The sequence below is a fragment of the Mytilus edulis genome, chromosome 5, assembly GCF_963676685.1.
Source record: "Mytilus edulis chromosome 5, xbMytEdul2.2, whole genome shotgun sequence".
Classification (NCBI taxonomy): Eukaryota; Metazoa; Mollusca; class Bivalvia; order Mytilida; family Mytilidae; genus Mytilus; species Mytilus edulis.
The window spans coordinates 36,594,671-36,615,578 of record NC_092348.1 but is presented as its reverse complement, the minus strand read 5'-3'; the positions used below and the strand labels follow the sequence as shown (position 1 = coordinate 36,615,578).

The window sequence follows — 20,908 nt, the reverse complement described above, 5'->3', positions numbered from 1 at the left end:
TATTTCAAACTTACTCTTTTCAACTTACACAATTGGGTTACAAATAATATAAAAGTAAAAGTTGCTTTCTTTAAAAAAAAAAAAAAAAAAAAAAAAAAAAAAAAAAAGCAACACGTGAACCTAAAACCGCTGACTGGTGACTAAAAGATTGTTGCTAAATTTGTGTTTGCTTTTGAATTGAAATAGATCTAGTTGACTGCGAATAGAAGAAGATAGTGATGAACTACCTTTATCAAAATGTTTTAAAGTGTCTATATTCTTGCACAAATCAGTTGAAAGAAATGTTGGATAATTGTGAATAGAAAAGTGTATATACTGCTACTATTTGAATATACATTTAAAGCTCGACTATTTCATTTATTATTTGTGATTGTACATCATTTTTTCATAATACTATTGCACGAATTTGCAATAGTATTATTTCTACAAACCGGGTGTATAATGCAAATTGCACAAACCAATCGCAATATAGATTTACGCACTAATAACCCGGATGCATTTATTTTATCTATCATATTTTTTATATTTTGTTTCCTACATGGATGCCTTCATATTCTCAACTCGTTAATGAAGTTGTCTGTACTCATGGAAATATGTTTTATAGATAAATTTAAAGTCCATTTTCCATGTGAAGTGAAACTTGTGGCATGCATCTTAAAAGAAGGTTTCGTATATTTTTTGTGAGAGGTCCAAATAAAGCTGGTGTGTTACCAGCTTCATTTGGACCTCTCACAAACAATATTTTATATAGAGACTTATTTTGGTACATAAAACATCTCATTTTAAGGATTACCTGATTTTACTTAAATCAATCCAAATATTCTACAGGGAAACTTGGTTTTGTATAACATCTTATTTTCAGAAGTTTTATGAATACCTGAACATACTCTTAAAAGAAGCAATTTATATTAAAAGACATGTAGATATAAAAAGATACCAGGATTATTAACATGTTGAACGCCAGACACGAGTTAAGTCTACGAAGAATCATCAGCGACGCTCGAATAAAAATAGTTAAAAAAAGCCAAATAAAGTACGAAGTTTAGTAAACTATTCCTTGGGTAGAAAAATCCATGGCATTTCGAAAATGTCAAAGTTTATAAAAGGACAGTGACTCAAAAAAAGAAAACAAAAGAGAAACAGCTAATAGTCAGATTATCGTAAGCAATCAGACTGCTGAAAGTCACATGTCAAGCTCTTACTGCCGTGTCCAAAATTTCGCATTCGCGATTGAAATTAATATTTGTGCATGAGCGTGGTATTTTTGCGCAAGAAATAGCAAGGACGTATAACTATAAGTCCTATGAAATTGTAAATAAAAAGCATAGGCACTGATACTCTGGACAAGAATATGCATTTGTGTCATCACATGTATACTAAGTTAATAGTTGAATTCAGATGTCAAACTAGTACCTACCTGAAGTGATTTGGCCCAGGATTCACGGCTGACATTTTAAACGGAATTTTAGTGAACGCAAACCGATAGTGTGCGTGTGAACGGGTTGTAATGTGAATGACCCAAGATAGACGTGTAGGGTAGCTGGCCATCACACCATAGTACAAATATTTAGATTCTATAAGGTTGAACTAATAAAAGAATAAATAAAATTCAAGGACAATCACTTCGGATCATATACGGAGTCAATTGAGATTTTTGGTCATATACTAGCCATGCTAGTAGACTAGTATACGGAAAATAAGCCAATAAATCGTATAGGAATTGTCTTATTTGTAGGTCTTTCTTTGCTTTACTTTTTTGCTGTTCAAAGTTTTTATATCATAGTTTCTGAACAATACTTTAAAATTTGTTAGAAATAATCTTTCAAGGCAATAACTCCTATAAAGGTCATAAAGGATCAGTTGACAATTTTTTGTTCTTAGTCATATTTGTAAAAATAACTTTACTGAACATTTTTGTTGTTTAAATTTTTCTTTAACAAAGATAACAATTGTAACTGTGAGATACTGCCCACTGCTGATACCCCCGCCGCAAGTGGATAATGTCAATAGTGTTAAAATATGTAAGTGTTCGGTAAACAGAAAGTTGTCAAGTGATGAATCTGAAAACGCATCACACGGTATAGCTGACTTATATAAACCCTGAAACCAAATTTCAGAAATCCTGAGAAAAATGCGACGAAAATTTTCAACTGCTTGGCCATCATGTGTAAAATGATACAAGTGTTCGGTAAACAGGAAGTTGTCGAGTGATGAATCTGAAAATGCATCACACGGTATGGCTGACTTATATAAACGCTGAAACCAAATTTCAGAAATCCTGGCAGTGTAGTTCCTGAGAAAAATGCGACGATAATATTCATGGGACGGACGGACAGACATAGGTAAAACAGTATAATACTCCCCCTTTTTCAAAGCGGGGGTATAAAAAATATGTAGTTTTAGTGCCTCATACTTTCTCTTCAAATTTAAATGTTTCCCTAATAATTTGAACAAATAGAATAAATATGATTTGTACTTACATTAATCATAAATTTTGTCATTTAATAACTGCTATACTATAATTATATCTTTTATCAGTTAACTGATAAAAATTTCTATAAATAACTACATCAAGAGTGGACACCTTGAAATGTCTCAAATGTAAAAAAAATATTCTAGGTCTTAGTGATAAGGGTACCTAGGAGTAATACCACTATTGTTTTTCTCCTTTAGCACTGGATACATTTTTTTTACATGCGCAGAATTGATGTGTTTACATAATGCAACAACACTGTGGAGTATCTAGATAGCCATCGACTCTTATCAGAAAAAACTTACGATAACAAGTTATAATGAAATGTGTATGACTTACAAATATTTTACTCTTTATATTTTTTTGTGAAAAGAGCCAGTGTTGCCATTCTGAATCTAAGTATATTTCTTCAACTATGGCTAAAGATAGAATTCTAAAATCTTTTTTTTTATGTAGTTTATCTTGACATGTTCCTAGTAGTTTTCTGCTTTAGTTTTGGTCAATACATAAAATGTAAAGCCTCGGTCACACCTTAACGGATAGCTCGAACGGACGCCTAACGGATAACTTTTTTTCCCATCCGTTCATGTCCGTTAGACGTCCGTCCATATCCGTTGCATGTCCGTTTAGCGTACGTTTTATCCGTCGACGTCCGTTCTCTCCGATGGAAATTTTTGAGCATGTTCAAAACTTTGAACGGACGTCCAACGGATAAATTGTCCGTTGCACGTCCGGTAGGCGTCCGTTTTGTACGGTACTCGTCCGTTTCGTTTCCGTTTTGTATCCGGTACGTGTCCGTTGGAGGTTTAGAAGATAAATTCACCAACGGACTTCTACCGGACGTTTAACGGATAAAACGGATGCTGAACGAAGGAGAAACGGACTTCTACCGGATGTATAACGAATAAAACGGATGATGAACGGATCTGAAACGGATAAATGCCAATAGAGTAGTTCAGGGAAAGCTTGTTCGCGACCTAGAATTCTGAGTGCGTCAAGCGTTCAATTAAAATCCATGCGAGAATATGCGAGATTTGAATGAACTGGGGGCAAAGTCATATATGGTACACATCAATATTCAATGTTCAATAGGCGTTTATTTGGACGCCTGTCGCTTTCCCGTTTACCTGTGAAGTCGTTGAGTGTCATCTGTTTTTTTGGTTGTTTATGTTTATGTTTAATAAAGTAAAATAAAAAATATTGTGAAAAATTTCGAGACTAGTGTTTAAAAATTACGGGAGAAAATTGGAAAATAATTTTGAAATTACGCCTTGCAAATAACTAAAACGAAATGTTTGATAAAGAAGGAACGAGGTCCTTCAAGTCCCTGGAAGATGTTAAGTACTTTGAGGAAGTTTATGTGCAGAAATATAATTTTTAGCAATTGAGAATAATTTCCAGAAACATGCTGGCGTAATGGCATTATAATTGCCAAAACAGCTAGTATATCATACAATGGTGACACTACATAATTGTATTCTCTTTAGCTTTTTTTCGGGAGAATATAGAAAAACAATCTAAACCATATGACTGTCATGTAAAACGGAGCTTTTTGAAAGGTTGTTGCTGGTCATAACACATAGTCGTAATGAATGATATTATACGATGTATTCAATAAAAAATAACCGTGGCTTCATAAATGTTATGTTTTCAATATTGTATAAATAATTTGATCGTTAAACCTTGGAACAGTAGATACGTGCCTAGTTCAAAACATAATAAAATAAGTTCACATAAAATCAAACAGCTACAGCTAGGTCATCATATGGAATTAAACTATAGCAAAAAAAGCCACACCGGCACTAATCAGATATATACAATGTCTTTACTCTGACTTGCATTTTGAACAAACAAGTGAAAAGTCCAGCGCAATGTAGAACAAAATAGTTTCAACATTCATATAAGCTCTTAAGAGCCATTGTCGCTCACCTTGATGTATGTGTATATTAAACAAAAGACACAGATGGATTAATGACAAAATTGTGTTTTGGTGATGATGATGTGTTTGTAGTAGTGTTGTCAACAGTTAACCGGTTAACCGGTCGAACGACCGAATACCGAATACCAAAAACGCTAACCGGTTAACCGGACTTTTTTTCAATTTTGATAGATTTTATATAAATTTGTATTGAAATCATTAAAAAGTTAGGTTTTATTTTAAAAATGTCGTCGTGGTAATTAATTTGACAGTTCAGTTGTCCAGTAAATTGATTGCTATTGTTAATCCTATAAACATAAAATTAATTAGAACTTGTCTCTCAGCTCGGGGCAGGATCTTAAAGAAACATAATTAGTATACATGTTTTTTTTAGCAGTAACTCTAAATCAGTAATGCGATTAAATTTTACGATTTACTTCATTATTTCGTTTCTGATCTAATATTGTGTAAACCTACATCTAAATGTGCAACCTTCGTCGTGCAAGGCTTAGTCTTACTTTAAACGAAATGCTAACTCAAATTGTGAAATGCAAACCAATGTGAATGTACTCAATGTATACGTGATAGTACGTATAACATGCAAACAAAGTAAAGAAACAGGCCGTACAGTGACCTATAGTTGTAAATTTCTGTGTCATTTTAATTTTTTGTGAAGAATTGTCTCATTGGCAATCATATCACATCTTCTTTTTTATCATGAATTAATCACTCAAAATGAAACACTCCACATCATTTTCGGAGACAACAAGTGAAAAGGAAAGAATAATCAGTTTCAGACATATTAAAAATTCTACGAGATCAAGAAGTTTTTTTATTTTATTTTTCAATCTGAAGTTGGAACAAAGTTTAAATGCTATAGTTGATACGGTGTAGTTGATTATTAAAAGTCAAACTTCGCCAGGAATCCTCACAGACAAGCCTGATAATGCCAGAGAACAAACTTCAATTCTAAAAGCGTAAATTTATGACTTGGATGAAAGGTTGTCAAATTGACACTCATACCACATCTTATATCTACGTGTAGGGTACAATTGATAAGGCTTGCAAGCACCAACTCAAACTACCGGTTAACCGGTTAATCGGTCGAACAATTATCCGAGTAACCGGTTAGGCAAAAGTGTACGAAATGACAACACTAGTTTGTAGATCTTACTTTACTGAACATCCTTGCTACTTACAATTATCTTCATCTATAATGAACTTGGTCCATTAGTTACAGAGGAAAATATTTTGTTAAAATTTACAAAAATTTACAAAATTTATGAAAATTGTTAAAAATTGACTGTAAAGGGCTATAACTCCTTAGGGGGTCATTTAACCATTTTGGTCATGTTAACTTATTTGTAAATCTTACTTTGCTGAACATTATTGCTGTTTACAGTTTATTTCTATCTATAATAATATTCAAGATAATAACCAAAAACGGCAAAATTTCCTTAAAATTGCCAATTCAGGGGCAGCAATCCAACAACCAGTTGTCCGATTCATCTGAAAATTTCAGGGCAGATAGATCTTCCCTGGATAAACAATATAAACCCTTGTCAGATTTGCTCTAAATGCTTCGGTTTCAGAGTTATAAGCCAAAATCTACATTTTACCCCTATGTTCTATTTTAAGCCATGGCGGCCATCTTGGTTGGTTGGCTGGGTCACTGCACACATTTTTAAAACTAGATACCCCATTGATGATTGTGGCCAAGTATGATTAAATTTTTCCCAGTAGTTTCAGAGGAGAAGATTTTTGTAAAAGATTACAAATTTTTTTGAAAAAATGACTATAAAGGGCAATAACTCCTTAAGGGGTCAACTGACCATCTTGTAATGTTGACTTATTTGTAGATCTTACTTTGCTGAACATTATTGCTGTTTACAGTTTATCTCTATCTATAATAATATTAAAGGTACTACCCAAAACCGGCAAAATTTCCTTAAAATTGCCAATTCAGGGACAGTAACCCAACAACCGTTTGTCTGATTTGTCTGAAAATTTCAGGGCAGATAGATCTTGACTTGATAACAATTTAACCACAATTAAGATTTGCTCTAAATGCTTCAGTTTCAGAGTTAAGCCAAAATCTACATTTTACCCCTATGTTCCATTTTTGGCCATGGCGGTCGTTTTGGTTGGTTGGCTGGGTCAGCGGACACATTTTTAAAACTAGATACCCCAGTGATGATTGTGGCCAAGTTTGGTTAAATTTGGCCCAGTGGTTTCAGAGGAGAAGATTTTTGTAAAAGTTAACGACGGACGACAAGTGATGAGAAAAGCTCACTTGGCCTTTTAGGCCAGGTGAGCAAAAAATAACTTGGGACTTGATTCCATGTTCAGTTTTTAACCTGATGATTGTGGCCAAAACTGATTCCAATTGTCCCAGTATTTTCAGAAAAAAATTAAAGTAAATAGATAACACACACCAACTGATAGGTATAGCTCATTTGACCCTATGTGTCAGGTGAAATAGAAATATCATACATAATGGTTATACTGAAAATTTCTATATTTGATAATTTAATAAAACTTTCATATAAAATTCATACTTCCAAGTCAAACATCAAATATGCTCTGCATAAAAATAATAGGTGGCTGTTAACAACCAATATACATACACAAGCCTGCTTTGTATAAGATTCACACGTTGAGCTGGATTTTTAACATGCTAGTTGATAGTATTAATGAATGGGTGTTTTTATAATGGCCCTGTTATATGTCCTCAGTCTGTAATAATGGTCGAGGAAGTCTGTAATGGCCCGAGGCAACGCCGAGGGCTATTACAGACATCCGAGGCCATTATTACTGACTGAGGACATATAACAGGGCCATTATAAAAACACCCATTTCTTAATATTTATTAACCAACTGAACAAAAGTGTATGTGTTGCTGCTAACTTGATGTACTGTCTTACTCTTTTATGACAGTTTAGTTTGAACAAAATAATGTGTACTTCACCATTATAAAGCTTTAAATATACAAAATATCCAAGATATTAAGTTAAAAGAGATGTGTGTTAAAAAACAGGATGAACAGTGATCCCTTTATATGGTTCTTTAATGTTGGTTGCTGGTTACTAAATTAAATAAAATACAAAAAGATATTATACTCTTTACAACTATGTTTTATTAACTTTATTAAAAACCCTAACAGGGCTTAATACAGGGCCATTACAGAAAAAAAACCAGGGCCATTACAGAAAAACAGGGCCATTACAGAAAAAAACAATTACAGAAAAAAACAGGGCCATTACAGAAAATATGTAATTTTTAATAAACAGTCACTTTTGGCAATAATGCACTTAGTTGGTTAATAAAACAGCATAACAGTCTACAGGGAAACATATCACCCTACCCAGACACATCATTCTGTCTCCCAGCTGCTTACCTGTCGAAGTCAGGAGCTGCTGTGTGTTACTGTGTTACATTTATTTTTCATTACATTAATTTGGTCGTTAGTTTTCTAGTTTGAATTGTTTTACATTAGCCATTTAGCATGTTCAGGGCCTTTTAATGCTTACTGTGCGATATGGGATTTGCTTTGTTGAAGTCTGTAAGATGACCTCTTATTGTTAACTTGTATCATTGTTCTCTTGTGAAGAGTAATCTCATTGGCAATCATACCACACCTTTTTTATATTTTGTCCTGCTCCTAAATGCACCTTGCTTTAAATTTTAGGGTTGATCAGGCCTACGATTGATCTCCCTCAAGACAACCACACTGCCACAAAACCATCATGACCCATGGTGTCCTTAATATGGAAGCTGAGCTAGATGCAACATTAGATAATAACTGACAAGGAGATATAACTACCTCTCTTGAAGTGGAAGTGAAATTTAGGTCTAGTTACATAACGCCTATTTAGATGAAGATTAGTATCAAATATTGATGGAATTCAAATTAAACTTCCACTATGTTGATGGGTCCATTGTTGTAGAATTGTCTTTTAACATAAAAACAATGCATTTATCATATAAATATGTAGCACATTTATTTTTCTCTCAAACAACCAATGTTTATAAAACAGACATAAATTCCTAAATTTCAATCTAAATATACACACTGTTGTTATCATCTTTCACAGTAAACTGAGATTGATTAAGTACTTTAACATTTTCTGTCTATGTTGCTATCAGACAAAAAACAATTAAACTGATTTGTGTGGCAGTGACTTCTTACTTTTAAAGTGACAGTAAACTGCTACATAATAAAAACTTGAATAAAGTGAATAGAATTTAATTTCAGAAAATTTAATAAAAATTTCATATTTCAGCTGTTTTCGTTACAAGTTAGGTATTCTCAGTCTGGTTTCAATAATAAAATCACTTTCAAAAAAGCTTGATGTAGGAAATTTCAAGCAAACACCCATATTCAATATAATTTTAAATTTCAGAATATTTGGGGTCTATAAACTAAACCCTATCTCAAGAAATCATACATATATAACTATAGGTACACTGATGCAAATGATTAAACAAAAAGCTCCCAAAACCTCTCATTCTTCAAAACACTATGTTCAAGTAAAAGGAATTGGTTAAGATATGTGATTCAAATGCCATTTTTGTCCTACATGCAAAATGACAGAATATACCATTATAAAGATAAAATTGAAGTTATTCTAGAAATGTCTTATTTGACGTCTAAGCTTCATTGTTCAACAAAATTAAAAAGTTCTTTTAATTAAGGACTGTACATATATTTTTATCAACACTGCAAAAAAGTGTAATATTTTTGTTTTGTTTAGCCCTCAATTGATCCTAAGGTACCTAACACAATTCTGAATAATGAGTGACATATCAGTTTTGTTTTTGCATACAAATAATATTTCTGGTCTTTTCTCCTAAATCTTAATCTTCAAAATCTTATATATGGTAAGTTAATGGTCTTACTGAATCTTCTATTTTCAAATGATTTACTGTAAAAGTCATTTATAAAATCCTGCATGAAATAAGGATTTTCATTAACAAATGGCCTTATGAAAATATCTTACATAATAAGAAAATTCTCATGCAATTAAGATTCTTAAAAATAATAAATAAATAACAAGATCTTAATGAATGTTTTTTTCGTTAGCTTTCATTTGCTTCTTCTCCTTCTTTGGTTGGGGGTTTCTGTTCATCTGGTTTCATGGCTGGGAATAATAATACTTCCTAAAAAGACAAAATATTATTGTTTTGATTTTTGCTAACATAAAATAATCTATACTACTGTAAATTTCTTTCTTTTTATTGACTTTTTTAATTTATTGGATTTCAAGGGTACAATAAAACACTTTCTTCAATCATAAAATATGAACCATTGAATTTGTGGATGAATGGAGATTTATAGTTCAATTGAAAACATATAACAAATTTTCGAGTATGTCTCATTAAAAGTAGAGGCATACAGATAAAAAGAATAATCAAAATAGATTTTTAAAGTGATACTTATAAGTACATCAGAAAATTTCCAGTAATAAACACTAATGTTTTACCTTTATATTGTTTGAATCTGTGAGGAACATAGCTAATCTGTCAACCCCTAGACCCCATCCAGCTGTTGGGGGCAGACCATATTCTAGAGAAGTACAGAAATTCTCATCTACAAACATAGCTTCGTCATCTCCAGCTGCTTTATCCTGAAAAACATTTATATATATATCAACTATCAATTTTATATGATGGATGCAATTTATGCAGAGCAACATGCACAGAAAATACTCTATAGTTTAAATCAGAAAACAATGAGTACCAGCTTATCAATTTATCATCCTTACAGTAAAATTGAAATGAAAGATACTGTTTAAGGGAAGTTTAAAGATAAATTAAGTACAGTGCAACCTGTCTAATCTGACACACTGGGGGACGGAAAAAAATGGCAGATTAAGCAAGGTGTCAGAATACTCAGGTTTTTCTGCAAGGAAAGGCTTATTTTGGGACCATGAAAATGTGTCTGTTAAAGCAGGATGTTGGAATACTCAGGTGTCGGATTAGGCAGGTCACACTGTTACAGGAAAATACGGGTACTAATTTCATACTAGTTGGCATTTGAGTTTTAACAATGTGCATTCTAACTGTTTAGTTATATTTGTTTGACATTTTTTTTTTTCAATACACAATACAATCATGAATACAATTAAACATACTTATTACACAATCTTGATCAATGTTAAATGTTACTTAACAAGTTCATTGGTTTTATTTTTTTTAACTGAAAGTACAGTTTTACATACATGTACTTTATGTGGTGGCTGCATGTGTTGCTTACATATTTCTATGGATTTATTTTTTTATTTTTGTTCTAATAAATTCTATATATATTGGAAATTTGGAATGGAATTCTTTACATGTTTGGTTAAGTACATCATAATTGATTGTTGCATTTTAATTGTTAAAATTTATAGATGTACAAAGTTTTTTAAACCATAGGGTATTTCTCAGCTACAATCTCTTTTTGAAAAGATACCTTAACTGTAGATTGACCCTTCAAATGTCTAAGGTTTTATATTACTTTTCTTTTCTTTTTCTAAATCGATGTGCCTCATAGTATAGATTTGGGGAATTTGATGGTAATAGTTAATTTCAGTATTGCGTATCATTCCCAGACTAACTTTTGAGAACTTATATTGATGTCTTGTCTTTTCTCTGCATTGTTATTGTTGTTTTTGTTTTTAATGATAGTGTTTATTATTGATTTCCCCCTTGATATCCTCTCCATAATTAAGGTATACCCCAAAACCTTTCTCATATATCAGGAGACTTAGCTTTTTACAAATATAGCTCTATGGAAATTGAATGATTTAATGTTTTTTCCACGACTGCATAACAATGGAATATTCGAGACATGTTTTAAAATAAACATTACTAAATCTTTAGAAGATGTGGTATGAGTGCCAATGAGACAACCTTTCATCCAAATCACAATTTTTAAAAGTAAACCGTTAAACGATTTTTACATTCCAAAATGGTCAAGATAAGGGATTTTGGTGAAATTTGACAAAATCAGCAGGATTTCAACCAAATAAAGGACCAGGAAACATAGAGCGCAGGTGTCGACAAGCTTAATATTCAAATAAGACATGTTAAATGTCTTCATAAACATTATTTTAAAAGATCTTTGTTGTCGACGTATGAGCTCTATGTTTCCTGTCAAATAATCTTTGGAAATTTACCCATTTTCATTGATTTTTTCGTGAAAAATCAATATGAGTACAACTTGTGACGTCATAATAAAACGCAGAAACGTAAAATTTTAAACAAAATGGCTTATATCCTATCTAGTCAATGTATTAGCTATAATTAATCGTGATATTGGTCAATAAATCCGAATTTGAAATTTACGCTAAAAAAGGGGGCCATTTTAGGACCTTATCAAACATACTCCTTTAGTACAGTGCACCCTGTCTAATCTGACACACTTTGGGACGGGGAAAAATGGCAGATTAAGCAGGGTGTCAGAATACTCAGGTTTTTTTTTGCAAGGAAAGGCATATTTTGGGACCATGAAAATGTGTGTTAAAGCAGGATGTTGGAATACTTAGGTGTCAGATTAGGCAGGTCACACTGTTACAGGAAAATACGGGTACTAATTTCATACTAGTTGCCATTTGAGTTTTAACAATGTGCATTCTAACTGTTTAGTTATATTTGTTTGACCTTTTTTTCTTTCAATACACAATACAATCATGAATACCATTAAACATATTTATTATACAAACTTGATCAATGTTAAATGTTACTTAACAAGTTCATTGGTTTTATTTTTTTTAACTGAAAGTACATTTTTACATGATACATGTACTTTTCTGTGGTGGTTGCATGTGTTGCTTACATATTTCTATGGATTTATTTTTTTATTTTTGTTCTAATAAATTCTATATATATTGGAAATTTTGAATGGAATTCTTTACATATTTGTTAAGTACATCATAATTGATTGTTGCATTTTAATTGTTAAAATTTATAGATGTACAAAGTTTTTTAAACCATAGGGTATTTCTCAGCTACAATCTCTTTTTGAAAAGATACCTTAACTGTAGATTGACCCTTCAAATGTCTAAGGTTTTATATTTACTTTTCTTTTTTTTTTCTAAATTGATGTGCCTCATTGTATAGATTTGAGGAATTTGATGGTAATAGTTAATTTCAGTATTGCGTATCATTCCCAGACTAACTTTTGAAAACTTATATTGATGTCTTGTCTTTTCTCTGCATTGTTATTGTTGTTTTTGTTTTTAATGATAGTGTTTATTGTTGATTTCCTCCTTGGTATCCTCTCCATAATTAAGGTATACCCCAAACATTTCCAAAACCTTTCTCATATATCAGGAGACTTAGCTTTTTTACAAATATAGCTCTATGGAAATTGAATGATTTAATGTTTGTCCACGACTGCATAACAATGGAATATTCGAGACATGTTTTAAAATAAACATTACTAAATCTTTAGAAGATGTGGTATGAGTGCCAATGAGACAACCTTTCATCCAAATCACAATTTGTAAAAGTAAACCATGATAGGTCAAAGTAGGGTCTTCAATTACAGTGATAATGCTTTAAACAGACTTTCCACAATTTTACATAATTTCACTGTACTTCTGGAGAGGTTCAAAAAATGAAAAGAACACGAATTGACACAAAAAATGTGCATCAAAGATTTAGTATAGAAGTACATCTGTCTGCATGTTTATAACAGTTTCATATTAATATAATCAACTATATTTCATAAATAAAGCTATAACAATAGCTAAAAGACCAAAACTAAAAGAAATAAATATCCTGGCTATTCCTGGGAAGATTTACATGTAATTGTTAAATGGCAAGTGTTTTTGAATGACAGAAACAGACATCAATGATGATGATAATGATGAAAACAGTAAACTTGTACAAATTTAGAACTAACTTTAGCTTGTTGTGCAAATCTCTCTCTCTGGACTACAGGATCATTTAACTCTGTGTAGGCATTTATTATCTCCTTTTTACAAACAAACATTTCTAGTCTTTCTGTTAAACCTGGTGTTGTTCTATGCCTTCAAAAAAAATCTCAATTGTGAAATATTAAAATCAAGCAAAATACATCATGTAAAATTTTGATACACTTTTTAAATGTTACTATTCCTATGTCACCTATGAGAGGAACAAAGATCTTAAACTTTTTTGCTTGTAAAGATGTACTGTGGATTTGATTGTTTTTTCGGTATTTAAAATTGTATTTTTCTTAGATATTTGATTTTATTATACAAAAGTCTGCATACACACATTTAAAAAATTTGTACTTTGTTAAATTTGTTGTTAAAATTTTGAACCCATCGAATGCACAAAACTTGGTATCCATGAAATGATAATGAACCAAAAGATTGTTCTAACGTAGCAGATTTTAAATCTTTACCTGCCATACACATAGCAAAATATCTTCTTTTTATGGTTTACAAGTATGAAATTTTTTTGAATACTTTTAAAACATATAAAACAATGCACTTCCTCATATATATATTTTTTTTTAACTGAAAGTTTAAATCAGGTCATAATCCATCAATAAACTGAGATGTAGTAAATCAAACTGGGACACCCATTAATTATCAACATAAATTCTTATTAATTTAAACATCTTCTGCAGTAAGTATAAAGACAGACATAATATGCAAAACATTTTTGAAGCTAAATAATATTCTTACTGTTATAAACTCATTATCCCCTTTACAATCTTTTTTCATTTAACCCTTTCACCGATTGCTGCCCAGAGAGAAGCTACTCTGAGCCGATGGCTTCCCTGGCTGCTATTACTCAAGTGGGAGATCTTCACAATAAATGTCAATAAAAGTTATTTGTGTATTTATTTCATTCACTAACACCATGTTCACAGTTTTTTTCATGTTTTGATAATTTTTTATTCATAAAATATTCAAATTTTCAAATTTTCGGCATTATCTATGTGAAATTCTCAAAATTCTGCTCTTCGACCCCAAATCATAATTTTTAAACCCAAAACGGCAAAATTTTGAAATTTTTTATGAGGTTGTACAAATTCCTCACACTGAACGATGTCCATTCCAAGTGTTTTGTATATAAAACGACATTTTACGTCAAAAAAGTATACTAGTTTGGCTTCAATTCTTCCATATTCTTTCAAAAAAAATGTTCCCTCATTTCAAATTCTCGTAAATTCCGTAAATTTCGTCTGATTTTGACACGGTTTTCAACAAACGGAAGCGCCATGTTTACACTTTCATCCGGGTATTCATCAAAGAAAGATAACTCATGTTTGCACTGTTTTGAGCGGGAAACATAAAAGATGTATTCCGATCCCGGTAAAACGGGAATCATCGTCAGCTGTCTGAAGCGTGAATCCCGGTAAACCGGGACTCATCGGCGAAAGGGTTAAGGGGGCTCACGGGTCTAAATCATTTTTTTTCCCTTAATATAGGATTTTGCTGTATTTTTCTATAAATGAACTTTATCTTATACTTAATAGAAAAGTAAAATAAAAAAAATTGGGTCACTGTTCATTTACGCTCACAATCTGCCTTCAAAAGAAGCATACATTTTTTGTAAAAGTACTTTTTTTCTGTTGAACTAATAGGAGAAAAGAGGTAATAACGAAATAAAAAAAGAACTAAATTACAGAAATCACTAAAATTTTATGATAGTTAAGTTTAAGTACAGCTTTTTTGAAAATAATAATAAACTAGAGGCTCTAAAGAGCCTGTGTCGCTCACCTTGGTCTATGTGAATATTAAACAATGGACACAGATGGATTCATGACAAAATTGTGTTTTGGTGATGGTGATGTGTTTGTAGATCTTACTTTACTAAACATTCTTGCTGCTTACAACTATCTCTATCTATAACAGTACTTTCTGTGGAAAATGTTATTGAAAATCTTCAAATTTTAAGAAAATTGTTAAAAATTGACTATGAAGGGCAATAACTCCTTAGGGGGTCAATTGACTATTTTGGTCATACTGACTTATTTTTAGTTCTTACTTTGCTGTACATTATTGCTGTTTACAGTTTATCTCTATCTATAATAATATTCAAGATAACAAAAAAACAGCAAAATTTCCTCAAAATTACCAATTCAGGGGCAGCAACCTAACAAGCGATTATCTGATTCATCTGAAAATTCCAGGGCAGATAGATCGTGACCTGATCAACAATTTTACTTCTTGTCATATTTGCTCTTAATGCTTTGGTTTTTGAGTTATAAGCCAAAAACTGCATTTTACCCCCATGTTCTATTTTTAGCCATGGTGGCCATCTTGGTTTGTTGGCCGAGTTACCGGACTCATTTTTTTAACAAGATACCCCAATGATGATTATGGGTAAGTTTGGTTAAATTTGGCCCAGTAGTTTCAGAGGAGAAGATTTTTCTAAAAGATTACTAAGATTTACGAAAAATGGTTAAAAATTGACTATAAAGGGCAATAACTCCTAAAGTGGTCAACTGACCATTTTGGTCATATCACTTATTTGTAGATCTTACTTTGCTGAACATTATTGCTGTTTACAGTTTATCTCTATCTATAATAATATTCAAGATAATAACCAAAAACAGCAAAATGTCCTTAAAATTACCATTTCAGGGGCAGCAACCCAACAACGGAATGTCTGATTCATTTGAAAATTTCAGGGCAGATAGATCTTGACCTGTTAACAATTTAACCCCTGTCAGATTTGCTCTAAATGCTTTGGTTTTTGAGTTATAAGCCAAAAACTGCATTTTACCCCTATGTTCTATTTTTAGCCATGGCGGCCATCTTGGTTGGTTGGCCGGGTCACCGGACACATTTTTTAAACTAGATACCCCAATGATGATTATGGCCAAGTTTGGTTAAATTTGGCCCAGTAGTTTCAGAGGAGAAGATTTTTCTAAAAGATTTTTAAGATTTACGAAAAATGGTTAAAAATTGACTATAAAGGGCAATAACTCCTAAAGTGGTCAACTGACCATTTTGGTCATGTTAACTTATTTGTAGATCTTACTTTGCTGAACATTATTGCTGTTTACAGTTTATCTCTATCTATAATAATATTCAAGATAATAACCAAAAACAGCAAAATGTCCTTAAAATTACCATTTCAGGGGCAGCAACCCAACAACGAAATGTCCGATTCATCTGAAAATTTCAGGGCAGATAGATCTTGACCTGATGAACAATATTACCCCATGTCAGATTTGCTCTAAATGCTTTGGTTTTTGAGTTATAAGCCAAAAACTGCATTTTACCCCTATGTTCTATTTTTAGCCATGGCGGCCATCTTGGTTGGTTGGCCGGGTCACCGGACACATTTTTTAAACTAGATACCCCAATGATGATTTTGGCCAAGTTTGGTTAAATTTGGCCCAGTAGTTTCAGAGGAGAAGATTTTTGTAAAAGTTAACGCAGGACGACGACGGACGCCGGACGCCAAGTGATGAGAAAAGCTCACTTGGCCTTTCGGCCAGGTGAGCTAAAAATATAGGTCACCGATGATTTAAAAAAGATATTTCAATTTTAATGCCAAACCAGGTGCTCCGCAGGGCACAGCTTTATACAACCACAGTGGTCCAACCCTGAACAGTTGAGGCAAATTTGGTCACAATATTCAAGCTTGATACCATCTGAATTTTGATTGTGATCAAATTTTTGACATAATATAGGTTTTTGCCACAAAATTAATGTGGTTCAAGATCTAACACATCTATTGCACAATACTGTGCAATTGAATATTTTTTATTGAAACCTTTCAAAATTTGAAATTTGAAAAAAAAATCCCTTACAAAAAATAGTAAACTGAGATCACCCCCCCCCCCCCCCAATTTATTGAAACCCCCCCCCTTGGAGCAATAACCTTTAAACTCAATCCCATGCTTTCCTTTGTAATATTGAACCTTGTAGTACGATTTCAGAGAGATCCATACACTTAAACACAAGTTATTGTCATGATTGTTTGGAAACTAGAAACATGCTTCTTTTTGGTCCTTTTTTGGCCCTTAATTCCTACATATTTTGGGGAATTAACTCAAAACTTAATCCCAGCCTCCCCTTTGTTATATGGTACATTGAGGTACAATTTCAGAGCGATCCATGCAATTGCACACAAGGTATTGTCTGGAAACTAGAAAAATGCTTGATTTGGCCCCTTTTTGGCCCTTAATTCCTAAACTTTGACCCCATAACCCCTTAAATGAATCCAAACCTTCTACTTGTGATTTTAAACATTGCAGTATACTTTCAGAGCAATTGAAATACTGGTAAACAAGTTATTTTCCTGAAACTAGAAAAATGCTTGTTTTGGCCCCTTTTGGGCCCCTTATTCCTACACGGTACGGACCATCATCCTCAAAATAAATCCTAACCTTCCTTTTGTGGTATTGAACCTTCTGAAAAAATTTCATTAAGATCTATTCACTTAAACTAAAGTTATTATCCGGAAACCAAAGTGTCTTAGGACGATGACGAGGCAGACGACGACATCATACCATTTTACGAACCCCAAATTTTTTTGGGGTCGTATAAAAATGGCATTTTTGCACCAAAGGGAGATAATTTGGAGCTTTTTCAATGATACATACATTTTATTAGTCATCTGGGGCCAAAAAGAATTGATTTATTTGAATGGTTTTTGTACTTTATGATAAAGTAACAACTAATAAAGTAATAAATAAAATTTATAATGAGAAAAAAAAATGTATAATTTTTTTCTGAATTTTTTGTACTCTTGAGCCTCCTTAAAGCAGGAAAAATAAAGTTATTTCCTCTGAAAAAAAATAGGTTCCTTCAAATATTGTCAGCATTTCACATTTTTGCAATTATGTAATTGATAATGTACTGTTTGATCTCAACAACCCCAAACTCCAGAATTGAATGTTGTCACCATCACACCTCTGCCAAATGCTATGATTTACAGGGTAATATTCATAGACAGAATTGACAGCTTCGTAGCTGATATCAACAGTAAGTTTTAGATATTTCTTACTTAAGAGATAGTAGAAACAAAATACCTACCATTTAGCTAATGGACTCATAATATGTGGATGTTCTGTAATAAATGCTGGACTTATACACTCCTCTTCTATATATTCACCAACTAACTGGAAAAAATAGCATGGAAACAATATGAACAGTTGATAACAATGAACCAACATAAAATAAAGTTTTAGATACCTCACAAGATATATATGCTGTAAAAAAAATATACAAATATACAGATTCTTACATTGATACCAGTGGATTGTCGGATTTATCCAATCAAGATAGCTATCGAATTTAACTATCGATAGATTTGATAAATCCAATAATTCACCAGTAATTATGTAAGAATCTGTTTCCCTAATGATTAAAAAATTAATTTTGTTAAAAAAAAACAATTTTCGAGTGCCTTTCACATTCCAGAAAGTCAATTTCATTAACACCTGTTAGCATATTCTGATTCATCCAGTTAGCTAAAAAGGTTATGACCCTTAAAATCATCCAATGATCTTTTGAGATCACCGGCAACCACACGTTGATTAAATCTTTTTATTCAATGGGTTTGGAAATGGATAAATTTCCATAGAATTAGAGTAATATATATATATGACCACTAGTTTTGACTTCCTAAAGCATGTAAAGTGTAATATTTCAAAAAATTAATGAATCAAAACTTAAAGCATTCTACATTGTACCAAAATAAAACATTGTTTGTTGCTTCCCCAGTGTTTTCCTTTTTTCACTAAGGGAAGGTGGGTGTTTTAAAAAAATCACTTGCAACCGGGTTTGGTTTTTTTTAAATGTCCACCCGTTTTTTTTTTTAATTTACTGTGGGTGCACGTGGGGGTCACAAAAATAAAGATTAGTATAATATTCACATTTAATGGAGTTGAACAAACATAAATAGACGTAGTCATATTAATTGTCAAATATTCCTTGATTTGATTTTTTTCAACAATTTATCTCTTTTCTCTCTTCATTCATTTACAATTTTATGTCCTGTTTCTTGCTTTTGTGCCGTATTTTTGGCTCATAGAACAGTAGTATCGTTCCTCTGTGACTATAAGCCATTTGAAGTCTTGCTCATATTTGTCTTCACTAGCGTGTCTTTTCCGTTGTTTGGTTGATTTTTATTCAATTTCCACAACTTCAACATTACTATCAATTTTATTTAACTTATTTGGTCTAGTATTTTCTTTACCATCATCGTCATCTGCCTTTCTTGTACCCCGATTGATAAATGAAAACATTGAAATTTGACGATTGGACGCCATCTTTGTCAATGAAAACAAATCAGCAAGGCACGATTAGTATTCAAATTTTAAGGGTACGGAACCGAAAAAAAGCCGACCACCTCCTAAAATCGAAAGGTGGTCGGCTTTCAAAAGAAGGTGGTCGGCACACCCGGCTTAAATGCCGAATGGAAAACACTGTTCCCCCATAATTCGTCACCAAGGAGTCAATCACACTTGCATTTTACATATAGTACATGCATGTAAATATCACCATCTGAGATTGTCACAGGCAGAGAAATAAAATTACATTTTTACATGAAACAACAAAAAGACAGAGGAAATAACTTTATGTTCCCAAATATTTTGAAGAGTTATCACCCTTTGAATAGTTTATAAGAGGTAAAACTTTAACAACACTTTTTTTTTTAAAAATTCCTTTATTTTTGATTGACAATAAAAATTAGCCAGTGAAGGGTTTTTGGCATACTCTTTGGTGTCTGAGAATGGGAAAGTTAATTTGAAAATGGCCTTACTTGACAGAATTTAAAGGATAGGTTGCTGATAGTATTCAAACAAATTAACATCTGGTAACAGTATAACAAAATGAACACTATCCATAAAGGCATAATGATTGTTTGCAAAAATTGTGAATTGTCACCTAAACCATTAGTAATTTATAATAGTTGAATATTTTAAATCCATTGGACATTTAGGTTGTTCCATTAAAATATACATTAAAATATACATGGTACCCAGGGAGGGTACTTTCAAAATGGGCTTACTGCATAAAGAAGAATATATGGTCTGGTTAACAGACAGGGGTGTGGAAATGCTATGCCCGACTCATACATTTGAACAACCGGACAAGTAATTATTTTTGTCTGGGTTACAAGTAATTATTTTTGTCTGGGTTGCCCGTGGACAAGTGAAAAAATAGAAAAGACAAAATTCAAATCCAACAGAAATATAGAATTAATTTCAACATGTTCAAAATGTATAAAGATGTGAAATTTATGTAAAAGAAACCAATGGTCAGCAAGTAAAAACACCAATGTTCATGACGATAAATATTAGATAATACCGGAAATAGATCGATTAACAAAATAAATAAAACTAAGTATGCAAACCCGAGTTGCGTAACATTGCATTGGTTTTGTCCATTGACACTGAATCGTTGATTAGGTTTTATCCATCATGTACCGGAAGTGTCATTTTATATGATTTTGTATCGAGATTCAGATTGATAAATACTTTATAAAACACCGGGCAAGCAAGACAAAAAGAGTAATGAGTCGAGTAAAAAACCTAAAACCCAAATGGAGGATAAGAAGTATTAAAAAGA

At 32.2% G+C, this 20,908-nt stretch overlaps 1 protein-coding gene across 2 annotated transcripts in view; it reads right to left on the bottom strand.

Moving 5' to 3' along the window:
- Window positions 1-8,366: 8,366 nt before the first annotated feature.
- LOC139523591 (lysine--tRNA ligase-like) overlaps window positions 8,367-20,908 on the bottom strand; it is a 28,830-nt gene continuing 16,288 nt past the window's right edge. For both annotated transcript variants that reach the window (XM_071317722.1, XM_071317721.1), the window contains 4 exons: window positions 18,368-18,453; window positions 13,282-13,408; window positions 9,875-10,018; window positions 8,367-9,551 (listed from right to left, as the gene is read on the bottom strand). In XM_071317722.1, coding sequence (XP_071173823.1) covers window positions 9,471-9,551; window positions 9,875-10,018; window positions 13,282-13,408; window positions 18,368-18,453 — 438 coding nt within the window. In that variant the 3' untranslated portion in view covers window positions 8,367-9,470. The remainder of the gene's footprint in view (window positions 9,552-9,874; window positions 10,019-13,281; window positions 13,409-18,367; window positions 18,454-20,908) is intronic.